This window comes from Parasteatoda tepidariorum, chromosome 7, assembly GCF_982258835.1.
Source record: "Parasteatoda tepidariorum strain Cologne lab strain chromosome 7, Ptep-v5.0, whole genome shotgun sequence".
NCBI classification, from domain to species: domain Eukaryota; kingdom Metazoa; phylum Arthropoda; class Arachnida; order Araneae; family Theridiidae; genus Parasteatoda; species Parasteatoda tepidariorum.
The window spans coordinates 86810453-86834982 of NC_141761.1; the positions used below are offsets into that span (position 1 = coordinate 86810453).

Here is a 24530-nt window from a genome sequence, read left to right on the forward strand (position 1 = left end):
TTCATTTTTGTTCTAAAAACATCAGACGTTCTATAAGATGTCAAAGCTATTCAATAAAATACCGGCATTTCCTACATTAGCACATAATTATTTAAAAACAAATACTATAAGGAGAATGAAAGTGAAACTGCTTTTTAGAAAGTGAAAAATAATTAAAATTTATTTTTTATCATCACAGGTATTTCGCCCCTTTAAAGACCACCACCTTTAAAATTATTCCTTTCTCCTCTCCCGGGCTAGGTTCCGGATAATAGTTGCTAGGCAACTGAATAGTCCTGATTGACCTCTTATGAGAATATCCTAGCAACGGGAGAGACGGGAGTAGATTCCGGATAAACACTCCGGCGGGAAGCCATTAAGAAAAACTGTTTGGTGGCGTGCAAATTGATCTTAGTTGGTAAACCACAGGATATTGGCACTACAACTAATTGATTGGCGGCAACGGGCAGTAAAAGTTTGATTTACGTACTCAGTGTTTATAAATAGCTGTGACTTTAAATGTCAGTTTAAAAATTAAGAATGCTTACTGTTTAATTTGGAGTCCCAGATATCGCATTGATTGATTTTTGTAATGTGATTTAAACGGCGACAGTTCCATTTCGGTCAAAGAGAAGTCTCAACAATTGGAAGAAAAGTTATTTTAAGGTATTTGTGCCGAAACGTTAGCTCGTAGGAAAACACACAAAAGGTTTCTGCAAGATTTATGATTCCAAAGGAAATTAAACTTTGGTTCTAGAAGTTCTGTTTGTGGAAAAGTTGTAGAATTACAGTTGACCGGTTTTAGAGCATTTAGATTTTAATTCTAAATCTTTCAGCACTTCATAGCTAAGCAATGTGTCTTCATAGCTAAGCAATTGTCTATAGTCTTTATTCGGCTGCAAATATAAAGAAAAATCAAAGGGAAATTAATAACTGATGTTGCACGTCAAATGTATTATGTGATGCTATATTGCATGATCAATTGCATCATGCATAAATTTTAATTCAAGCAATGTGAGAAGAGAATGCCAGTTAGGCTGTCAAAATGATTGGAACTAACCAAAAATAATTCAGTGATAGCTGTTTCATAGTTTTATATCATTGAGCAAAATAAAACAGTGATAATTGTTCAATCGTATTTTTATTATTTCAAAGAAATTGAATTATTTAAGAGTGTTGGAAAAATTGCATTTTAAAGAAATCTATCATGGGTTGCATAACGTCCACAACGGTGAAGACTCCACCTGATACATATATTCCACCCCAAATTCAAATTAACAGTAAGTATAAATGTTTCTTTTCAACAGACTATTCTTAAAATATTATAATAAAATCACTTTTACTTAGAGATCACTCTCACAAAGAACTTTTAAGAAATTAAATATTATAATAAACAATATTTGCCTAGTAAAGAAATGCACACCTTTTTTCGAAAAAGGGTCGCTAAAATAATAGTTTTTCAGAAGCAACAATGAATTCTGCTTTTATAACTAATAGTAATTTAATTCTTTCTTATTGTAGTTAGAACATTATAGATTTATCTCAATAAATAAAAGACGAAGTACTACCGTCATGTGGGGCTACTTTGTGCAGGATTTGTTATTAATTTTCAAATTTTTTTAACGCTAACATGATATAATTGTTTATTAATATATAAATAAAAAATTTTGCACTTACGACAATTGTTTTATCAACGTCTTTGCATCTCACAGCTAAAGTTTCCACGCACATTTTTCGACGTCCGACGTTCTCGGAAAGTTGTTGACATTGGATAAACAAAACACACTCTGAGATTGTTTTAAAATTCGAAAAAATGTATGTAATAATAGAGGAGACTTCTATCTTCAAATTCCACTCATTTTTAACTTGAAAAAAACATAATACTGGATAGCAGCACTTGAAAAGTGGTAGCCCCCGCTGCACAAAGTAGCCCCAGATGACGGTACGTATAATATTTTTTAATTGTTGTTGTTGTTGACGTATGCCTGTTAAGGCAGAGGGGTGCGATTGCTTTTCAGTGACGCCATCTATGGCCAAGAATTCGACTTCTGCCACACCCATACGTCACACCCGTTTATAGGGTGGACCCATTCAGACATCCATTCATTCATCCACAGATCGTAATTTTGACCTGAATCAGAGAAGTATCAATCTCCAATCCAGTACCCCCAGAGCTATTGATTTGTTATGGGAACATGGAGGACTTTGCGACTCGACAAATTTAACGTGTATCAGTCACCATTTACTACACGGGGAGTCTTCGGCCGGCGGGGTTCGAACCCACGAACTCTTGGACATGGGCCCGGCGCTCTACCGACCAGGTTATCCCGGCCTATATTTCTTTTAATTAAAAAGTACTTTTGAAATTTTGCACATTTTGTTTAAAATAAAAGTAAATTGAAGCAAACTTTTGAACAAAAAGAATGAATTTTGATATTATTTACGTTTTTACTTCATAATGTCACTCAAGTTCTACTCAATAATTAGTCTACTTAGTAAATAGTTTTTTTATTTTATTCTATAAAACAGCTTTCTTTAAAAACTATTTACTATATCAAAAAAAAAAAAAAAAAACCCAAGTAAAATGCCTGTTATCAAAGACAAATTCATTTATATACAATCAATCTAACTAAAAATATTTTTTTTATTAACGATTTGTTTTATGTATATTTATATATTTTATAGGCATTGTAACGTAATAATATAAATGCGTTTTACGCAAAATAATATTTTGCATCTGTGTTAGCGATGTCATAAAAAATAATTTTTGTCTACTTATTAGAAATTTCGACCAAATCTTAACTGAAAAATAACGTAAAATTGTTAAAACGTTTATGGGTGTACTATGATTGAACTTAGAACAAAATTAGAAGATAACTGAATTTCAATCGAAGAAGTGATGGAAAAATATCATTTAAGAGAAATCTGCAATGAGGGGTATAACATACAGTGCGCAAAATTAAAAACGGAATGTTTAAGTAATTTTTTTAATTTAATAATCGGATTTTTACCTACTAATTTACAATCTCAACCCTTTCCGGTGAAATACAAGTACAGCTATTTTTACCTACACTTAAGTTACGTTCTTCAACAGATTAGAATTATATTCATATCAATATTATAATTTTTATTAACAATATTATAAAATGAAACAAATTTCCTTTAAATAAACAAGGAATCTCCGCCATTTAATCGCTCCGTTCATCAACCCCGTAATTGCTTCTCATTCATAATTTTTTTTTCTCGGAAAATTCAATTTTTTTACATTTCATTTTTTTTAACAAATTGTTTATTTATTGCAGTTTAACGTAAGAACATTTTGTCAAAATGTAAATTGTTACGAAATTAGCGATTACTTAGATTTGAAAAATAATCATTTGCTTCTGAAAAACAAACCTAAAGAATTAATGCAAATTACGTGACTCAATCCAAAAAAATAAATGAGAAATAATTTCAATCGTTGACGAGACTTAAAACCGTTCCTGTAGTTAATTGGTTTTTTTTTTCGCCTTTCGTTTTCAGTTTCTTTAAAATTTGTTTTTATTTATTTTTCAGTTTAATATAAATGTTATGATTTATATCAGACAATATCTGGAGTTCTCTCTCTGTTTTTTTTTCGTTTGTTTGTTACTTTTGACATCTACCTAAGCAAGAGCTTATAAAATAAAGATCTCGAGAGAAAAATGTATTTTTCAATAACAATGGTTATTTCATGCACAATCTTTTATTATTAAATCTCACAGAAGGAGGTTAATGGTGTGAGGAATTGTACTGAAATAGGATAATTAATTGATGGAGCATATTAACTTGCGAAATCAAGTATAAAAACATACTTCTTCTGGATAAATATTATTAATTTTTTCAATGGATTTGGATTCTTGACCTTCAAAATAGGGAGGGTATAGCCATAATCTGGAAAATATAATCCCAATAGGTTGCTCAGGAACAGGAGAGTCATTTCGCCATAAGTAGTCATATTCCGCCATATCTCTTTAAGTCTTTAATTGAATCGTGATTTCATGTGCGCAAATGCAAAACTCAATTATTGAATTACCACGTGAAAAATTATTTTTATATATTTTATAATTTTTATTTAATAATTTCTATTTTATAATTTTTATTTTATAATTTTTATTGTGTAATTTTATAATGGTCCAAGAAAATTTAAATTAAGCATACTTTTTTAACGCATTTTAAACTACGTATTTTTTAATCACAAAATCGAAAATTTGTGCGAAATCGACTAAATAGTTTCTGAGTAATGAAATTTCGAGGAAGTCGCAATTTAAAATTTTTATTTTTCAAGAATTCTACAACTGTGATGCCGTTCCAAATTTCGTTTTGTCATTTGTTTACCTTACAATTCAAAAATTTTTCAGCCATTTTTAAATTAAACAATAAGAAATAATATAGGAAAATAAAAAATATAACTTTTTTACAAAGAATTATCCTTAGATAAACGAGTTTTACAATTCGGCACTTGCAACTTGAGAAGAAATGAAGTGATTATGCCCAGGCATGTGATTTAAATCAGATTTAATTGGATACCTGTATTGATGCCAGGCATGTGTGTCGAACTTGATTGGCTTCTGGCTACGATGACGTCACTTGCAGATACCCAATTGTGTGCAAAAATTTTGTGATTTTCTTTAGTAGTTCAACATACCTGGTGAAATATACAAAAAGGGAAATTGTCATGTCCATAGAGGACGCTGCACCCCAGGGAGAAACTTTTCATTGCAAATTCTGTTTCATATTTATTGGTATATAAAAATTTAAAGAAAAGTAAGTTCATCAGTGATTTTTGCTAAAAGTCACTGATTAGCTGAATTATTTTAAAGATTGTAGCCTTCCATCTACAGCTTTACATATTTGTTAAGAATAAGCTTTTAGTTCTTGTTGACACTAATCATTTATAAGAGACTTTGCGAATACATTCTCGTTGCATTTACTTAAGTCGTTGGAGTAAAAATTGCACCAATTAAAATTCAGCTGTACTTTCGAATTTGATAAGTGTATTGTTTACACGAGTTTGGTTTATCTCAATATAAAGAAAATTTGAAATAAAAAAATGACTTTTTTGAGAAAAACTGATTCTTTCAGTATTTTTTAAAAAAAGTAATATTGTGGACTTTTTACTAATTTTTGAGGCCCCCCAGAAAGTGATAATCGGGCCTTTTGCCAGGAATATACATACCATATTCTTTGGTATAGCGTCTCCTCTTGATGTTAATTTCCATTTTTTCACCAGGGCTTTGATATTTTTAAATGAATAAAAAAATTTATTTACGCACAATTATAAAATTCGTTAATCTAAAGATAATTCCTCTAAAAAAAATATTTTTGTGATTATTTATTGCTTGTTATTTACTTTAATAATAAACAGGAAAAAAAAATGCTGCAAAATTTCTACACCATTTTATTCTACGTTATCTCAAATGACAAAATCCTAAATTTGATTGGAATCGGCCCTCTATTCTCCACCTCTGGAGAATTAAAAATATGACTTCTATGAAATGGTGAATTAAGCAAAAAAGGAATAAATTAACATTAAATGTCCCGTACTTTCGACCACCATTTTGAAGCACAGAACCCAAATCTGTCATAAAATTCTATATTAATTCAGAGAAAATATGTTTTTCAAACATTTGATACGATAGTATTCACTCTTTATGGAATAATACTCTGTATGCTATAAACATCACTCTTAATACTATAACATTTTAAATAAATAAGAAATAAAAGATTTTTATAATTCTCCCCCCCCCCTCAAATATTTTCTTTCCAAGGCCGATTTATTTCGAAATTTTCCTATTTTTAGCCCTTAGCATAACATAGGGATCAACTGCTTGGTTTAGGTATTTATAAAATAATATTATAAAATAAAAAAAACACTCGTAAATAAAGATTTTCTATGAATTTTTTTTCTTTCCAAAATTTTTATTCAAAGGAGCATAAAATACGTGTCGATTATATGTTTATATTTGGCGATTGAAATTTATGAAAATCATCATTGGTTAAAAATTGGTCCTACATTTTACTAAAAAAAAAAAACGCCAATCTTGTATAAATCTTTTTTCTATCTTTTTACTTTAATAAAAAATGCAAATTTATATTAAACTTATATAAAACGTGCTGTTTTAATGACATTCTTGAAATTGACATTATGATTATATGTAAAAATAAAATAGTTATTATAAACTGCTCTAAGAATATACACAATGTATTTTTATTATTTTTTTAAAATTCATTTGTATACATTTTCATTAAGCAAATGTTAATTTCTTATTAAATATTTAACAGTAACATTTCATACGCGAGAATTTTTTCTGAATTCATCCAAGAATTATGGATTTAATATTTCCATCCGTTTACAAGATCTATCACTGCAATTAAAGGTCAAAATTTTTAAATGATTTTACTTCCAGCTACTAAAAGGTCAACAGGAAATTATTATTTATATATTTTAAACAGAAATTTCTCACCGCAAAGATAGAAACGCACATCATTGCATGAATACGTTCATAAATTACACTTTAAAGCAATATTTAATTTAATAATTTTTATGAATGATGCGAGAAGTTAAGCAACATTATGATTGTAATTAGGACTGGGCGATATTAGAAATTATATATCGTGATGCATCGTCAGATTTACATCGCGATATAGCGATGTATCGCGATATAGTATTTTTGAATTTCATTTACTAGTAAGGCACAGAAAGTCAGATTTCTATCAAAACTTCATACTCAGATTGATTTAAATCAATTTATAAATTCGAAGATATATATGTTTTGCTTAAGAAAGATATTAAATAAATTGATTACAATGTGCAAATCTTACTTAAAATATTTATTGAAATGTTTGTTTAAAAATTCATAATACGCGTAAAACAAAGTGTTAAAAACTTTTTTTAAAGCGTTTTTTACAAATTAATATTTTCTTGTACTATTGTGCATAAATAATTACATAATTATTAAGTTCGATCGTAATGTTCTAAATGAAACGTTAAAAATTATTTGTATGTTTAAAACAAAGTGCTAAATAAATTTTAGAAAAAAAAACGCTTTTAAAACACTATTTTTTATTATTATCATTTCAGTTATTATAGTTCATTTACGTCACACTAGAGCGCACAATGGCTATTGGCGACGGTCTGGAAAACATCCCTGAGGATGATCCGAAGACAATTTTGATCCTCTGCAGATGGGATGGCACCCCCGCTTCGGTAGCTCGACGACCTGCACGCGAAGTCGAGCACTTTACGGTAGAACAGTTTAACGAGGACCAATACCGCACACCCTCGGTCCCTAAGCAGACTGATCCAAGTGGTCACTCACCCGCACACTGACCGCAGCCAGTGATGCTTGACTTCGGTGATCTGCAGGGAACCGTGACTGCGGGACCTTATCATTTCAGATAAATAATTAAATTAAATAATGACCAAATTATGAACGAAAAACAAAGTAAGATTTAATTTCTTAAAAATAAAAAAATTGTGATATTCGATAATATATTTAGCTAATTAACAAATAATATGAAAAGAATATTTTTTAAAAAAAATTATTATACTCTCTAATAAAACGAAGTGCTGAAGATTTTAAAAAATGAATAATTTTTCAATTTTCGATTTTTTCAAATTTTTGGTGTAAACAAAGTTGATTGACTTATGTCCAAATCCAAAAGACGAAAATAAATTTCGTTTTAACTTTATTTCTAAAAATAAAAACAACAAGATTTATAAATTTAAAATCAGTAATAAAAACTCATTAAATTATTAGAAGTTTCATCCAAAAAGTTTTTAATAAATTAAAAGAAAGTAAAGAAAAAAACTAACAAACTCAATTCTTTATGGGCGCCTAAATTAGATTGCCGATAATTTTCACATTTAAAAATAAAGAGAAGTTTTTTTAAAAAAAAACTTATCTAATTAATGAAGAAGCTCTTCTTTATATATTCTTTTCAATAATAGATTGCCTTCAGAACAAGGTAACATCGGCGATCACGAAGTTAGTCCCACTGAAAATAATCTACAAGAAAAGTTGCGACAAAGAAAAAAAAAGCTAAGAGGTGCGAAAAGGAACATGCGATATAACGATATGTGTTCTCAAAACTCTGATTCTACAGCTCACCAATCAAGGCCATTTCAACATAACGAAAAGAACATCGTCTTCCACAGCGCGAGTCGACATCGGAACGTAAGAGAAGAGTCTTAACGGAACGTTGTTATCTTATATTCTTGCGTGTCTTATATCGTTTTGCGCTCGTTGTCTTTACTCGACGGCTTAAATCAGATTTCTGATGTATCACCTTGAATGAAAGTCGCTGTATCGTCTTGCCGATATATGCGCTAAATCGATATGTCTCGATACATCGATTTATAGCCCAGTCCTAATTGTAATTAAAGGAAGATTTCACACGATTGCTCGAAACAATAGCAATGCAATGTCTTACAAATTGTTTTCTTCATTTTTACATTTTGGTAAAAGTATTTATGATTCTCAAGTCACTATTTCATATTTTGCAAAAATTTATAATAAAAAATATCTTGGTTGCTTGACATTTTTACATTCTACGATTTCTTCCTGAAATCGTAGAATGATTAATGACATACAATCAAAAATTCTATTCCAATAAGGATTTTTTAAGGAAACTTACTCAATTTTAGGGAATTTTTTAAGATGTACAAAGACCAGGAGAATTTTTATTAAACCAGTAGACCAGGAGAAACTGGCAAAATCTAACAGTCTACAGGAAAATCCAGTACAGTTAGTTGCTATGCAATCAGCTCATATGTCTTTTGACTATATGAACTAGCCTTTCTCAAACAAATGAAATTGACCAGAGGATATGTCCTTAGATACTAGCAATCTTCAGTTTCATGAAACTAGAGAGAGGTCTTACTCTATTAGTTTTAAGTCCGACAGGGTTTAATTAAAGTTGCCGAAAATCATAAACATGGCGTTGTTCCGTAATCAACAAGTGGAAATGCTATAAATTTTGTTTTTCTTTCCCGCAAAAATTAAATATGCAAGGAAATAAAAACGCTCACGAATTCTAATGAATCACTACTGAGGAAGGCAGGACATAAAATATCCAAACACGAAGTGTTCTAGCAACTTTCGAGTTAATAGAATTAGAAGTCTAACAGTGTTTAATTAAAATTGCCTAAAGTCATAAACAGGGCATTCCGTAATTAACAAGTCGAAATGCTTTTGATTTTATTTTTTCGTCGCAAAAAACCAATATGCAAGGAAATAACAAAAATATTTACGAATTCTAATGAATCACTACTGAGGAAAGCATGACAAAAAATATCGAAACCTGTTCGTTTATAGGATGATAAAGAAAGAAGTTGCAAGATTCTAAGAAACCCTTCCAAGTTTCATTTGACAATCAAATTGATTTCGATGTTTCTCGTACGACATTTGTCACTAAATTGACTTGATCCTTTGGTTGAATAAATTTAATAATATAGTGTCACCAAAACACTTAAACAAAGGAATTGAAAAGCACAAGCTTTAATTTGCTTTTGACAATATAGATAATTGGTATTTTAACTATGGGAGGTACATGTGGGGATTACATGGTAATCGCCACATGTAAAAGCATCAGTGTTTTACTCAGAAGATATGTTATGAAAACAAGTCAGCACTGAGCCTTGAATCTAAAGCTCCCTTGGTTTGCTAATTAAGTTCAAATTTCAAGTTATTTTGACAACAACATAAAGATCATTGTGTATATTAATTGTTCTTTTATCAAGGAAAAATTAATTTCATACACATAAATTAATGGTTTATCAGGAAAAAAATAATTTATAGCAAATTTTACCTTGATTTTTGTGGAAAAAATTGGACCAATTACTTTTTTTGGAAAGGTATTTTATCCTAAAATTTTTGTTTCATCCCAATTTTAAATCAATACTATCGTCAAAAAAATTATCACTAGCAGTAGCATTTGACATGATGGCAACACTAGATTGTGTAAATTATAAAATTATCACAACTTTAGATTTGCTAAGATAAATTTAGTTGGATTTGCAAAGTATTAGAATAAGTGGCAAAAAAGAAAAAAATATTTATGCGAACAATGGTAGTTATTTTATTCTCCAATTCAAACTTCATAAGAAAAACTTTCCTCTTTATTTTGGTTTTGGCCTTACTAAACATAAGGTATTATAATGTATATACAGTTGATACATATATTTTTGGAGAATAATTAATTATTTAGAATTTTTGAAATTAGTTAAATCAGATTTTGGGAGCATTCAACATCATGTAATTGTTTTTAACTTTAGTATAAATTCCGACTTTAAGGTACTTGCTTCGGAAACTGGGTTTAGCAGCTGGCTAATATCCTTAAATCTTTCACAATTCTAGAGGGTTTGTTCAATAATAAGAGTTAAAATAGGACTCTTGCACATGAAATCTTTTTTCCCCCTAATTAATCTTATGAAATGCCTTAATGTCCAAAGAAGGCTAAGGTTATTATTGTAAAATATCTAAGCGGAATATTTATTTATGTATATATATATATATATAAATGAATTCTTACCCAATAAGTCACTGCTTCTGATGAAATATTTTATTTTACAAATGCATACATAAATTGTAACGATTTAAATGAGATATACAAGTCCAAGTATGAAACAACTTTTACACAAAATTTTTTTCAGAAGCATCAAGTTTTTACAATCCAATATTTTTAATCAACACATTAGTTCAGTCAAAGAATTCAACATATGAAGGCATTTTCTTGATATAAATAATGACCCATTTGAATTTCTTTTCCTTTTTGGTATTCACAATAAATCACAAAAATAATCACTAAAAAAAAAAAAAGAAAAAAGAAACGTTTATATAATAATAACAACCAAGTTTTAATTATTTAAAAACTGTGACACAAAAATAAATTTTTTTCTCACTTATAAAATGATTCAAATCAATAGGAAGAAGAATTTAAAATGTGTGCAGTTGTATGAAAATAACTGGCCTCAGAATGTTATTACCCATCTTATTTTCCAAAATCAATCAATAATTTTTCCAATCTTTCTACTTTTTCAGAAATTGAGTATTTAAATGAATACTCAAAGCAATATATGTATAAAATATGAGGCTGTTTAATAAGTAGTTTTTGGACATCAGATGTTTAATTATCAATTTATAAAAATATTTCCTACTTTGCATGTTCATTGCTTAATTTTTTTTCTACTATGTTAATTTCCTCTTAATTCATATTGCTGAATATAAATTATATGAAGTACAAAATATTACTTGGTAGCAGAAACCCTCCAGCATAGCAGCGAAAACTGTCAATTATTTTTGATCTCGGATTTTTCTTTCTTTGAAAAAAGGATGAAAAATTGTTGAGAGAAGAAGCAGAAAAATAATTTTTTAAACTTACACAATCACTACCTGTTACACCTCAATAATAAGTGTAATTCTGAAAAGTTGTATGTTTGTCAATCTGAAAATAGATAATCTAAAGAAATCAACAAATTAATTTTCTTTAATTTTGGGGAATAAAGAAAATAAATATTAATTTAAAAAAAACTGCTTACTTAGTTATAGGCTTCATAGGGATTTATTCAATTCTTTAAAAATATTATTATGTAAAAAATATAAATTAAAATGAATTTTTAACAGCATATTTTTAGTGCATAATTTTTATCTACATTATCTGTACAAATTTTTGTATACATACAATTTTGACAATAATAGTTTCTCTGATTATGTGTCACAGACAAATTTAAAGTTATGAAGTATTTTAGAATAGATTGACTTTCTAAATTCTGCTACCAGGCTTACTAATGTATATAGCAATATGTCTAAAAATAATCAGATTTTCTTTTATCCAAATATCTTATTTAATAAAAAATTTTGAAGATCAATGTTAGTTAAAAGATTTCTTTGAACCACATTTTAAAGCTAATGTTTTTTTCCCCGTTTAGTCATTGCCGCCAGCAAAACACCATCCTTTGCCAGTTCCATTGGTGGAGAAAAGCAGATAAGCCAAACAACAAGCAATTGTGCTAGTCCTTCTGTAGTAGACGGTTTAACTAGTGTGGCAATGGCACGATCAGTATCATGCACAACAGAATTTGCAGAGAAAGATACTGCAGCTGCTCACAAGCCTTCCCGGAAACAGACAGTGTAGCTCTGCACAAAACAGCATTGTATTTACTTTCATCTTTTCTCAGTAGCACACCATTCTTCTGTACAGAAAATTTAGAGTCAAGCAGTTTGCTCATGCCACATCAATTAAATTGTTCTTACTATTCCATTCTTTAAGAAAAATGATGTAGAATATTTAGAATTATCACAATCAATGTAAAAAAAGAAGAAAAAAAGAGCTGATATATTTCTTTTGCATGCAGATTTGGTAATAAATATGTTATAAAAAATAGTCTATTTTTATAATATAAATACACCAAGAAGATAATTTCTGGAAAATACTTAAAGTTTTTAAAACGAAAAAAGTAAAAATTTCACACCAACTATTGCATAGCACCTAATTAGACACATTGAATTATATGTTGTTTTTTTTTAGTCACTGTAATATCAAAACTATATTACACGAAAAGCACACAAATTTAAACTGACTGCAATATATTCTGTCTATAATTTACACTAAACAGACTTGAATCTTTTTATGTCTATGATAATTTTGAATTTAGAGTAATAGATATTCATTTCATTTTAGACACTTAAGTCACGACATATTTTTAAATTTAAAAACGGAGAGTTCTAAAAATTTTAGAATATTTAAAAAATGTTTTAAGCAGATTACTATAACTAAGGTTAACTTAATTATTTAGCAACAATACAATAAACTGAGCAAAAAACTATTTTGATGGGAAATTGTTCTCAGATAAACTTAGAATTTTAAGGAATTTTCGATTAAACCAGGAGAAAAGGGAAAACTTTAAGAATCTACGGGAAACTCCAGCAGAGTTTGCAGGTATATAAAGTTTACTTTCATCTCACAAAATTGATATCTTTACAATATTTAAATAAAATAATTTAATTCTAAACTAAACAGGATTTGTTACCCAAATTTAAATTTGTCTGATGGAAATAATAATGTACAAAAAGTGATATTGAAGAAAAAGAAATTGATTTCAAATTTTCTTTGGGGCAGATGAAAATTAAAATACATGAAATAGAAACAATTAAAAACGGACAAAAATTCTGACTCTTTACCATTCCTACTAATCCTTCTATTCTTCAACTTTACTCTTAATACCAACTCTTAAATGAACTTTAAGAAATTACCTTCTCTAACTTGAGTCTTTAGCATCAGAGACTTCGTCACTTTTTGGATTAACTAATGAATTTTCATCTTGCTCCAAATCTTGTTCATTTGAGCTTTCTTCGCTCTCACTATCAGAGCTAGTTTCTTTTTTCTCACTTTGAGGATTTTTAGTACCTTTAAAATATATTCAACATTTTATAGTTAGTTTATACATTTTTCTCAGTTAAACAAATTTAAGAAAAAATATACTAACCTTTTTTCAGCTTTTTCCTTTCCCTTCGTTTCAGCCTAAAAAAATTTAAAAACTCAGAAACTATTAATCAATGAATAAAAAAAGCAATAGTATTATGTGAAATAACAGAATTTCGTTACCAAACACCATTATCAAATGTAATGTAAATTGATCGTTGCAAAATAAACTTGGTTATATTTAGAAACAAATGTTATGTTCTGCATGTTATGTGCAAAAGAAACTGAATATCATATAAAACAGAATATGCCTAAATTATTAGCAACTAGAATAAATATTCACAGATTTTCAATTAGAATGCATGTTCTTATAATACCTGGAGTAAAAAGATTAGAAATTGTTCTGACTTAGTCATTTTCAAGGATATTTGTGAAACATTAAAAATGATAAAACATCAAGTAAGTATGAAACTCATCAATAAAAAGCTTTTAAAAATAAGACCTAAAATTATGGAGAATAAATAAAATGATTATGGAGAATAAATAACCAAAAAAAAAAAAAAAAAATCAAAACCATTCCTAAATTTTAACATTTCTCTGGAAAAGGAACATTATTCATTAATTTCTCTGAATAGCCTTATCAATATTCAACTAAAAAAAAGTAGGAAGCTGAACAATTTTAGTAAGTGATGGAAATGAAAATTTCAATATGGAAATTTTTGAAAAATCTATGGAAATTTGAGCATGCAAAAGTTTTTACATTGATGGTTTTCAGAAATTTTGACACTTAAATACTAGAACTGGCATACACTCCTTGTAATTAAAATTGGCAGCACAAGGTCAAATATTTTTTTTTTTTTAAAACTTTCATTGCTTTGGTAACAATGTAACAGTGATGTAACAGGCAGCAACACTATTTTTATTCACACAGCAGTTAAAAAGTGTCAATAACTCATAACTGTACATTATAATAATGTAGTAGAAGGGAAAAAAAGCAAGATTTGTAAATATCATAGTAACGGAGAGGGGAAATTGAGTAACCTTTAAGCACTGATTCTATTTACAAAGATAATTCATATGATTGCTTAAATGTTTCTGCTTAAAAGACACAATGTTTCTAAATATACAATATGAAAATTGCCTTTTTCCAACAGATACAATAAATCACTTCCAGCATCTTCTAACATGTTTCTAAAATTCAGCACAGAGGAATTAGACTAGCTGAGATTTTGAAAAGCTATATAAGTTTTAAAAAAAATTTATGTGCTAGGTAAACATTGGTATAAAAATTATTGTTTCAGTCTTTATTGTAACTTACATTCATTCATGAACCAAGGATAATTTCGATCCACTAAAATTTGTTTTTAACCACCATAACATAATTATCAGTAGTAAACTGGACAAGCAATAGCGGTAAAGGGATGGTATGCTGCTTTGGTATAGTGGATTATTGATTTCCTGTTTTAACTTGTATTTTTGTTACAATGTAATATATTTCATTATAACTAAGACATTACACATTATCTGTATAGTAGTTTTTTTTATATAAATTTACTTTATTAACTTTTTTTAAAAACCTAATGGCAACATGTAAATGGACAAGTGAAAATGCGAACAGACTAGTTATATCTTTTACTTACTGATCCTTTGAAATAGTGACTAAATATCATAATTAATGACAAAGCATTAATTTTTGTTTTCATACTAGCTAAATAAGATAACATTTCTTGTAGTACAAAAATGGCTACAATACTCACATAAAATTTAAAAACTATAATTAATTTTAAAATTTAAGTGAAATTATGAACACTTAAAGTTATTTATCTACCATATAAAAATAATTAGTGACATAGTACAAAGCAATGATAACATTGAATTTTGCAGAAGTCAATGAAAAGTATAAACCTTTTGGCACGATTTTTAGATGTCTTTTCTTCCATTTTTCTTTTATTTTCTTCTATTTTTCTTTGAAATTCTTCATCTAATTTTTCCTAAAAATAATGTTAAATAAAAATGAAATTCGAGTACTCAGTACTTAATTTAATAATTATAAGACTGCTGTGAAACTCTTAAAACTTAAATCTAAATGGTTAATGGAAAATTAGAACATTTTGGTTTGAATAGAGAGCATGACAAAAAAATATTCTTTAATAAATTATTCTCAATGCCTTATTAAAAGTACAATTGCTTTGGTATCATGATATTTTTTTTAATACACTGAAATTTGCACCATACTTTGTAATCCCAAAATAAGATATTTGCAATTTAAAAAAATAATAAAAAAACAAAGAAATTGTTGTTAAGTTATGGTTACTTTCTTGTAACAAATGAGTTTTTCATACCACAGTCAAACTAAGACTAATAATAGTTTAAACTTCAGCATTAAAACTAAGTTCCGCTACACTACAAACTAATTTCAGTTACACAATGGATTTGTCGATGTTTGGGATGACGATAAGTTTACAATTAGTAGTTGTAGATTTGGTGTGCTATTGCTTTTTAGCCATTTTAGAACTTATGGCATGATTGTGCAGTTGAGCTGGAGATTTGAAAATTTATGAGCTTAGAGATGGATCTTCATGCTTTTTTCGATAGGAAGTTATGCACCTGCCATTTTCAGGTTACAATTTTCAATGTTTTTGTCTACTCTGATTTTTTCCGGAAATGGTAAAAAGTCATTGTGTCCTTAGCAACAGTTGGGCGATTAACATCAACACTGTTATTTTTTCTTTTAACTCTTGCAATTCAATTTTTTCTTCTTTTAAAGTTTCTCTTAAACTATTAGATTTTCACATATCATTTAGTTTCCCTGTTTGGACAGCAAATTCATCAGCATACTTAGTAAGTTCATCTATGCAACACAATAATCTAAGGAGTTTCTAATGACTAATTTAGAAATCTAAGTAGTTCCGAATACTCCTTGGAGACTCTTTTATTTCCAAGGAGTTTCTAAGGAGTATAAGGAGTCTGTACCCACCCAATTATTAGCAAAAAATATAATTATCATACAATTAGATTCTGTTATTTATTCCTTACACTTTTTATTTATCTTCGAAATTGACTTTTGTCATAATATCAAAACAGTGAAAAAATTGTATTTGGAATAAAATACAAAGGCAATAATAATAATAAGAAAAAATAAGAAAAACAGATAAAATGATGCGGACAACAGTTTATTTAATTATTTAAAAAAAAAGAAGACAGATTCACTTTTTGCTTTGACATTCTAAAAAAATAACTCATAATTCTTTTTAATAAACAATTAATGAAATAAAATAATCTTGTAAAGTTTTAAAACAAATATTATACAGAATTCAGTACTTGCAACTTCAGAAGAAGTGAAGTTGATCATGCTCAACCATGTGATTTAATTCAGATTTAACTGGATAAACTGGTAGGCGACATCATGTCAAACCTGATTGGTTCTGAATCGACAAATGCCACAATTTACCTATGATAATGTCACTTACAGGTATCCAATGCTCACTTGTTACTGCTTGCTCTCTATAAAATGAATTTCATGGAACCATAAAAAATTGACCAAAGTAGACAAAATTTAAGCAAAATTACCATTTTAAGGAAATTCTCTTTCACATATAACAGCTTTGGACTACTCATATTTTTATAGCAAATAAATACTCAAATAATCAATAGTTTTAAACCTCAAGGATGAGATTTGCAATGACCAATTAAAAGTAAATGATAAAATTTGTTTATTTTCTTTTTAACATTTATCATTAGAAATTTCAGTATGAGCAAGTGAAGACTGTTATAAAGTATTTTAAGATCAAAACTAGAAAAACTGAATCAACATTATGAAAAATCTGATTTAAACATCAACTAGTTGAAAGCATTTCCATTTACGCATGGTTTGAATCAATTATAACTACAAAAAGGTTTTTCTACCTACTTACAAAAAATTTAAAACAAAAAATATTTAGGAGTTATTTGGTTCAAGTTTTTTGTTAGGCAATTTTTTTCCCCAGTTCATTTTTTGTTTTCATCAGAACTTTGTGCCTAATTTGCTGCAAGTAATAATTCAGAAATCATTCCAAGTTATCAAATCGTTAAACTAAATACTTACAAAATGTTTGTCCCTCACTTTCTTTATCTATTTTCTGAATACGTAAAATATAAGTAAATACTTTTCTAAAGCATTGATTTTAGGGTTCTCATAAAATTAGCAATTTAATCCAGATTGAAAAGCATTAAGAAACAATCTATTTTATTGTTACATGATTTAAAGTTAATTTATTTTGCAATTTACATTAAGTTTTTAAATTTAATAATTTTATATGTAATGGAAAAAAAGTTCAATATAGGATAATTCATTTATTAAAACATCACATTAACTCTCAAAACGATATATTCAATAATAAAAAGCAAAACAAAATAACTAACTTTTTCAGCCTTTCCTTCAATCATTTTTTGTCTTGTATATTCTTTTCTTCTCAGATGTCTATAAACATGAAATTCACCACTACCAGCTCCAGCACTTGATCCTATATTACAAACATTTCATTAACATCAAATTGGCTTATAGTATTATCACTATCTAAGAAAAATATTTATATGAACTAAAAATAATTAAAAAATTTTGTTAGACAAAAACCTTGAATCACCGAAAAAATGTAACTCAATTGTGCTGCATTAATTTGCAAAATGTGAAGGAAATAAAATAAAGTGCCATAAATATATAAAAACAATTAAAACCTTACTAAAGAGGTAAAACTTTAAGATCAAAAAAATTGAAAAAGCATTCTAAGCAAGAAGACTTATGCTAAATCGAATAAAATGCTATAATGAATGTATACTTTATATTATATCATGAGGTATACCTATTGAAGATGGAAATTCTTACCTGGATTTGCATAGTTACAATTTTATTTATTTTTCTTTTCAATATTAATAATTATTTTTTTCTTTTCACGAAGTTATATACTCATAATAAAAAATACATACTGAATGCAAAATCTGAGTTAAGTAACAGCTGGACATGCACTTTCAAACTAGATTTAATATTTAAGTTTCTTATACCTATTAAATCCATATAACACTTGCTTGTATATAATGACGAAATTAGGCGTGATTAGAGTTGTATGGTATAATTGGCTAATTGAAGATTGTGATGAAAACAGGATAATGAAAATGACAGTTGAAGATGAAAACTGAATCATAATTATAATAAAACTTTTATTTTGTATTTGTAAAGCTCGAGATATTTTATCCATAATAAGACTTTCTATGTAATATAATAAATTTTGCATAATAATATTAATAAGGACAAGCCATGGGAGATAAATCTCCCATGAACAGCCTAATCAAAAACCAAATTAAAAAGTGATTGAATTGTTTTCAACAGACAGTTAGGAGCATGGGTAGAGATCTATGGTTGGCGATTTATCAAAAGATAACAAAGCCAAAAATAAAGCATCAATACCCATAATCAATTTAAAACCCCAAGCAACCCCATAATCAATTTAAAAGTTTTATGCCAATCTTAACCTTTTTTCTTTTGAGTCTTTTTTTGAACTATGGTAATATACATACCTCTCTCCTTTATTATTTCTTTGTAAAAAAAGTAAAAAAAACTTCATTATCGATGAAATCAAACTTTTAAAAAGAAAAATTACACCATACAGAATTTATTTAATAATCATAAAATGAAAAAAAATATTTTAGTCTTAATTAAGTGATTGAAATAATGCCGAACCTGATACAGAATGATGGATTTATTTTTGCCTCAAGAAAATTAAGTATTTGTCACAGATAAAAAATAACTGTCATAAAGTTCATTTATGTTGAAAGAATCAGAAATATGAAGTGTATGCACTGGAGCATTTATGAATAATTAATTAATAAAATGCATTTTATGAATAATTGGTAAAAATTAATATCTTTCATACCCATGACATTTCGAACAAATTCTGGAACAGAAAAGCCTTTTCTTTCTCTAGGACCATCAGGTATAATGACTGGCTTATCCTAGATATAGAAAACATAAAACAATTAATTGGTTATAAAAGAGAAAGATGTTTGAAAAATAACAAACAAAACAAAGCACGAAAAGAGCGTTATCCAGTAATTATTTCTTATGATTTGAAATTTGAAGGTGTAACACTCATAAATCTAAAACTTAAATTTTTTTTTTTTTTTTTTACATATAGAATACTGTTAAAACTAATATTTTCAATCTTAATAATGAGATAAATTTTCCTGTGCAAAATAAAGAACTAAAAATTATGTATTTTGAGTAACAAATTGTAGTCTGATATGACATTACAAATATAAAACAAATGTTTCCTCTTTTATCATGTCTACAGCAAACAATAGCTTAACTTTGTAAATACAATTCTGTCTGGCAATCACATGATAAACCTCCTGTCTTTCTCACTGAGATCGCAAGTCATACTTGCCAAACTAAATGTGTAAGCTGAAATAACTATTTAATAAAATTATTAAAATAAAATGGCATCAGGCAAGAGTTTCAGATCAGTATCTATGCCATAATGTAGGTAAAGTTTTGGCCATAATGTAGGTCAAGTAATGCAGAAGTCTAACCAAAAAAAAAAATTCCTGAAGGGATTTAACATGAAATGTATGACACAACATAGACAACTGCCGGTAAACTTCAATATTGCATATTTTTTAACATTTTGAACAAGTTTAAAATCTATACGGAACCTTGAAGTTTCTGTGAACAGATATCAATATAAAAGTATGTGATGGTACCAAATGCAAGTGCCTAATCTTTGTACTTACAACGAAGTTAACAAAAACACAGACTGGTGTGCGTAGATATGGCTAATTTGCCTATTTTATAAAGCTTTTTGAAGCTTCTTGCATTCACTAATGGTTGTTGCTAAAACTAGACAACTAAATTGCTTAGTTGGCAAAGCAAGAATCTTTCCAAAAGTGGCCATCACATTTACTTTTCTAAAACTAATTTACAAAATTACATTTTGTAAAATTTTTTCCAGATCAAGTAATTGTGATGAGGAATTTGAAGAAGAAATAAAATCAAAATTGTAAACAAATTTTGAAATTCAAAATATGACAACCAAAACATTGTAATTACTTTTTCCATAAGTATGTTGAATAATAAGTCATCTTGAAATAAATATATTTTGCATAATAATTTAACTTGAATATTATTCAATACTTAATAAATAAAAAAAATAAATAAATAAAAACTAGGCCCAAAGAAGTTTTAAATTTGAAACACGGGACAGTTGTATTCTACTTTTTTTTAAATATCAATTCATATTTTCAATAAATAAATAAAATTGCTTTACATATTTTTCACGACTTAACATACAATTGCAGAATAAGTTGTTTAAACTTGTATTATGTGACGAATTATTATTTCCAACATAAGGTACAAATTGAAAATGATTAAGGAAATGAACAATTAATCGTTTGTTTTTAAAAAAAAGTTTTTCTCGCTTTCAAGGGAAACAACAATTTTCAAAGAGAATTATATCAATATGCAAGAAAACTTACGTGCATAGGTCTATCGAATATTTATTATATACTTACTGGATTTGCCATCAATCTGTCAAGTTTTAACTTTTGAAAGTCAATTGGAGTTTTAGGAACAAAAGGTCGCGAATTTTCACTCATTGTGATACAGTTTTATTCCAAATATATATTTCTAGATAAATGAATAGCAGATCGTAAGAAACAAAAGATGCACTCTTTCAACAATTGTATCTTTAAACTTATTTCATAGTATAGTGTAGAAGATGAATCTTTCCATTTAAAAAGGGAGAAAACTCCATCATAGCCCATAACAATACAAAAATACACAAATGTCTGAAGGTAGTTTATACTTCCTTCTTTCAAACCGGTGATAATTGAATGGAGGAATAAAATACGTTGTATCAATTATTCGAAGCCCTAGCAAATAAAAATAAACATTGCTAACGCTTTGTAATTTTTTCAAAACAATAGTCAATCATTTGCATTAATTGTCATGATTAAAACAAATTTAGAACGTGTTTAACAAATTTATACAACTTTATTTATTTATCTTCATTGAAAACACGTTCCCAAGGTTCCCAGCTTTTCCAGAAAATCTCGATCTCAAAACTCAAAAATGAATTTGCAGTTTTCGGTGGCCCAGATACAACAACCTCGTAGGAATATATGCAAGTTCCAAGCTCACATAAAGTTCTATAAAATCTCCGAGCAATTTTAAATTAATATTTATTAAATATTTCAATATTTTTTAAAGCATGTCTTAAGGTTCAGTAATAAGATATTTTTCACATCACGAAAATTGTTAAATTTCTTTTGTATTTTTTAATAATGGCTACATAAACTTACTGCCCTGGTAACATTTGTAAACAAACAATTAGTTGCATCAAGTTTCTATGCTTCAAACTGCAAATTTTTATTTAAACTGCCAAAATTCTGGTAATTTGTCAGAAAAGTTTTTTGATTGTTTTATTTTCTGTAAAAGAAATCCTTCATATAATATGCCTGTTTAAATCAAAGAAAGAGCTATAAAAACATTATCTCAATCCTGGGATGGAGATTTTTCGTCCCTTTTACTTTAAAATTCAGATTTGTATTTCAAAATACTTATTATTACTTTTTATTGTGTTCAAGGTACCATTGAACACAAAATCAAATACTTATAGTGTATAATTTGAGATACATTCGATAGTCAGGTCCTGAATATGCTAAACGTAAATATTTTTATACTCAATCTAATTATCTTCAGTACTACTAAATATTATAGAAATTAATATGCACTATACAATTATGATCTTCTGGTGATTTTTCTCTGCCTTTTATTGGCGTTTTGTTTGTTGCACAAAAGTTTCGATTTTATTTCTTTGTGTAAGGTGTGTAGGTAATTATTAATAACAATATTGACCCAAAAAATTTGTTTGAGGTAATCTTGACCTCTAAGCAGTACCGGTACCATATGTGAATTATTTAGTATTGGTAGAGTTCGCGGTAACACTGTATTAGAATAAGTAGCAGGAAGTTTCCATATTGATCAAATATTTGTCATACAAGTGAGTTTGTGTGTGCTGTCTGGTCTTTTTGCTTGTATAACTGTATTGTAGATCATTATTTTTATACAACAACTAATTTATTTTCTAATGAACTCATTTATATTTCATTATGTATTCTTAATAAGTTTATTATTTTTGAACTCTTTATCCTCAGGTGCCATTTAGTTTAAAATTCTAAAAAGGAAAAAAGTGTTTTGTGCTTTTCTAAAATGGACAAATTGCAAGGATTCTACAAAACTAAAAAGAAAATTGGAAAAATATTTTTATTATTTAATGTCTTTTCATTTCAAGGTATTTATTTGTTTTTATTTTGAATTTTGCTATATTTTGATGTCTATTTTATTTCAGGTTTATGTTCATTCTAGTTTCAAATTGTAAAAAAATATATTATGTTTTTCTAAAATGGACAGTCTTGGAAAGGATTGTATAGAGCTGAAAAAAGAATATGAAAAATGTTTTAATTATTGGTATTCGGAAAGGTTTTTGAAAAACAAGGAAGGAGATTTAAGTATTTGTGAGCCTTTGTTTCAAGAGTACCAGAAATGTTTAAAGGTAAGAGTGTATATCTATATGATTAAAATTTCTTAAAATAAAACTTTCAAAGATTTTAGAAATCTTGATGAAACATTTTTTTATACATTCTTTGTGTAACTAAAGTAATGAAATGATTATGTTAAATGTCAGTTGATAGTGTGTGTCTTTATATTACTCAGTAGAAGCTAGTTTCAATTGTGCAGGAAAAATACCTTCAGGTGTATCCTTTTCAAATTAAAATTTGTTTTGCAAGTGTCAATTTCGAAAAATAAGCTTATTACTATACACTATTATAAATTTTTTACTTTATGAGTTTTTTTTTTTATGGAAATCTATTAATGTATTTTCCTTTCGATCTTAGGTTGCCATAAAGAAAAACAATATACCCCTATGGGAATTAGATAAAGTACAAAATGAAAATATCAAGAAAAGTCATGAATCAGGCACTTCTATGTAACTGATTTTGTAGTAATTTGTTTTTATACTATTATTTATTGTTTGTAACATTTATTTGTCATTCATCTTCATTGTTATCCTAAAACTAGAATGTTTATGATATGAGAGTCATAATAAATGTCAAATGAATTTTTTTCTATATTTCGTGCTTTACTTCTCTTTTTTTTATATTACTTTCATTCTATTTTCTTTTCATGCTTTTGCTTATCAACATACTCTCCCACTTGTTTGAAAATAATATTTTAAAGAAATTACTGACAAAAATTTATGCATAAAAGTTTCTGTTTTGAAGAGGTTTGATCTCATTGAGATGCAAATTACAGCCTCTTCCTTGTTTACTAGTATCTTCTAAATATGTGTATCTTTCTGGCAGAAATAAAGCAACATAGCAATTCAGAATGGTTTTCTGCAGTAATAAAACATAAATATTTCAAATATTATATATTTAAACAAAATAATGTGCACTGTAAGAAATCATTATTTTGGTCAAATAATGGAACAAAAATACTCAATTTTAGCTTTTAACAAGAGTAGTTAACTTCTTTTTATTCATTTTCTCCGGTTAACTTATGTACTAAATTACAGAGTTGAAATAAGAATGTTCGAAAGGGATCATTCCACAAATTAATATTTTTTTATTATGGATCCAACTCATCTCTCTCATCATGAGAAGAATGATACTCGGGTAAATGTAACAATTAAATTTCCAATTTTCGAATATGTAAATTTTTCTTTTTAAAGACATTAAAATTGAAGATTTTCATTTGAGCTTTATTTTATTTATTTATTACATTTATTAAACACAGATTAAGTAATATTTTATGCTATTTCTCATTCTCTAAATAGTTTACATCCTAGTTTATCATATTCTGTGGTTCTTGTTTAATTTTGCAGTACTTTAGTTTCGAGTAGCTTTTCTTACGTGAAGTTTTTGTTTCTTATGGTGTTATGTTTCAAACAGAATTTATTAGGAAATACACATTTTGGGCATATTTATATGAATAAGTAAACAATATTGCAATACATAAAACTTTTCCCCCCACATATAATAGTATAGGCATTATATCAATATAAACCTGAAAAACTAGA

At 27.7% G+C, this 24530-nt stretch overlaps 2 protein-coding genes and 1 long non-coding RNA gene across 5 annotated transcripts; 2 read left to right on the forward strand and 1 right to left on the reverse strand.

Moving 5' to 3' along the window:
• The first annotated feature begins 289 nt into the window (after nucleotides 1-289).
• On the forward strand, nucleotides 290-12135 carry LOC147807293 (uncharacterized). Its single transcript, XR_015435601.1, has 2 exons — nucleotides 290-1259; nucleotides 11930-12135. It is a non-coding gene; the product is annotated as an uncharacterized LOC147807293 (long non-coding RNA).
• Nucleotides 10549-21509, reverse strand: LOC107450550 (PRKR-interacting protein 1 homolog). Of its 2 annotated transcripts, none has more exons than XM_016066370.5 (7): nucleotides 20962-21509; nucleotides 19329-19407; nucleotides 17824-17924; nucleotides 15328-15413; nucleotides 13487-13521; nucleotides 13254-13407; nucleotides 10549-10805 (listed from the first exon to the last, which is right to left on the reverse strand). In XM_016066370.5, exons 1-6 carry the CDS (start codon nucleotides 21043-21045, stop codon nucleotides 13259-13261), a joined length of 534 nt encoding a protein of 177 aa, XP_015921856.3. In that variant the 5' UTR covers nucleotides 21046-21509; the 3' UTR covers nucleotides 10549-10805; nucleotides 13254-13258. The 2 variants fall into 2 exon arrangements, with proteins under 2 accessions (XP_015921856.3, XP_015921857.3); XM_016066371.4 differs by having other exon boundaries at nucleotides 10549-12263; nucleotides 20962-21503.
• Nucleotides 21510-21626: 117 nt separating this feature from the next.
• LOC147807294 (uncharacterized) lies at nucleotides 21627-23580 on the forward strand. Of its 2 annotated transcripts, none has more exons than XM_087168210.1 (3): nucleotides 21627-21840; nucleotides 22800-23003; nucleotides 23347-23580. In XM_087168210.1, the coding sequence occupies exons 2-3, from the start codon at nucleotides 22854-22856 to the stop codon at nucleotides 23440-23442; spliced, it is 246 nt and encodes an 81-aa protein (XP_087024336.1). In that variant the 5' UTR covers nucleotides 21627-21840; nucleotides 22800-22853; the 3' UTR covers nucleotides 23443-23580. The 2 variants fall into 2 exon arrangements, with proteins under 2 accessions (XP_087024336.1, XP_087024337.1); XM_087168211.1 differs by having other exon boundaries at nucleotides 21820-22115.
• The last annotated feature ends 950 nt before the right edge of the window (nucleotides 23581-24530 follow it).

Bases quoted from the DNA above. Each gene is read 5' to 3' on its own strand.
- LOC107450550 (XM_016066370.5), bottom strand. From the start codon at position 21,045: ATGAGTGAAAATTCGCGACCTTTTGTTCCTAAAACTCCAATTGACTTT. The intron at 15,414-17,823 runs GTTAGTTATTTT...CATTATTTTTAG, and splicing joins TTGAAGGAAAGGCTGAAAAA to GAAAAATTAGATGAAGAATT. The intron at 13,408-13,486 runs GTTAGTATATTT...TATATTTTAAAG, and splicing joins AAGGAAAAAGCTGAAAAAAG to GTACTAAAAATCCTCAAAGT.
- LOC147807294 (XM_087168210.1), top strand. From the start codon at position 22,854: ATGGACAGTCTTGGAAAGGATTGTATAGAGCTGAAAAAAGAATATGAA. The intron at 23,004-23,346 runs GTAAGAGTGTAT...TTTCGATCTTAG, and splicing joins AGTACCAGAAATGTTTAAAG to GTTGCCATAAAGAAAAACAA.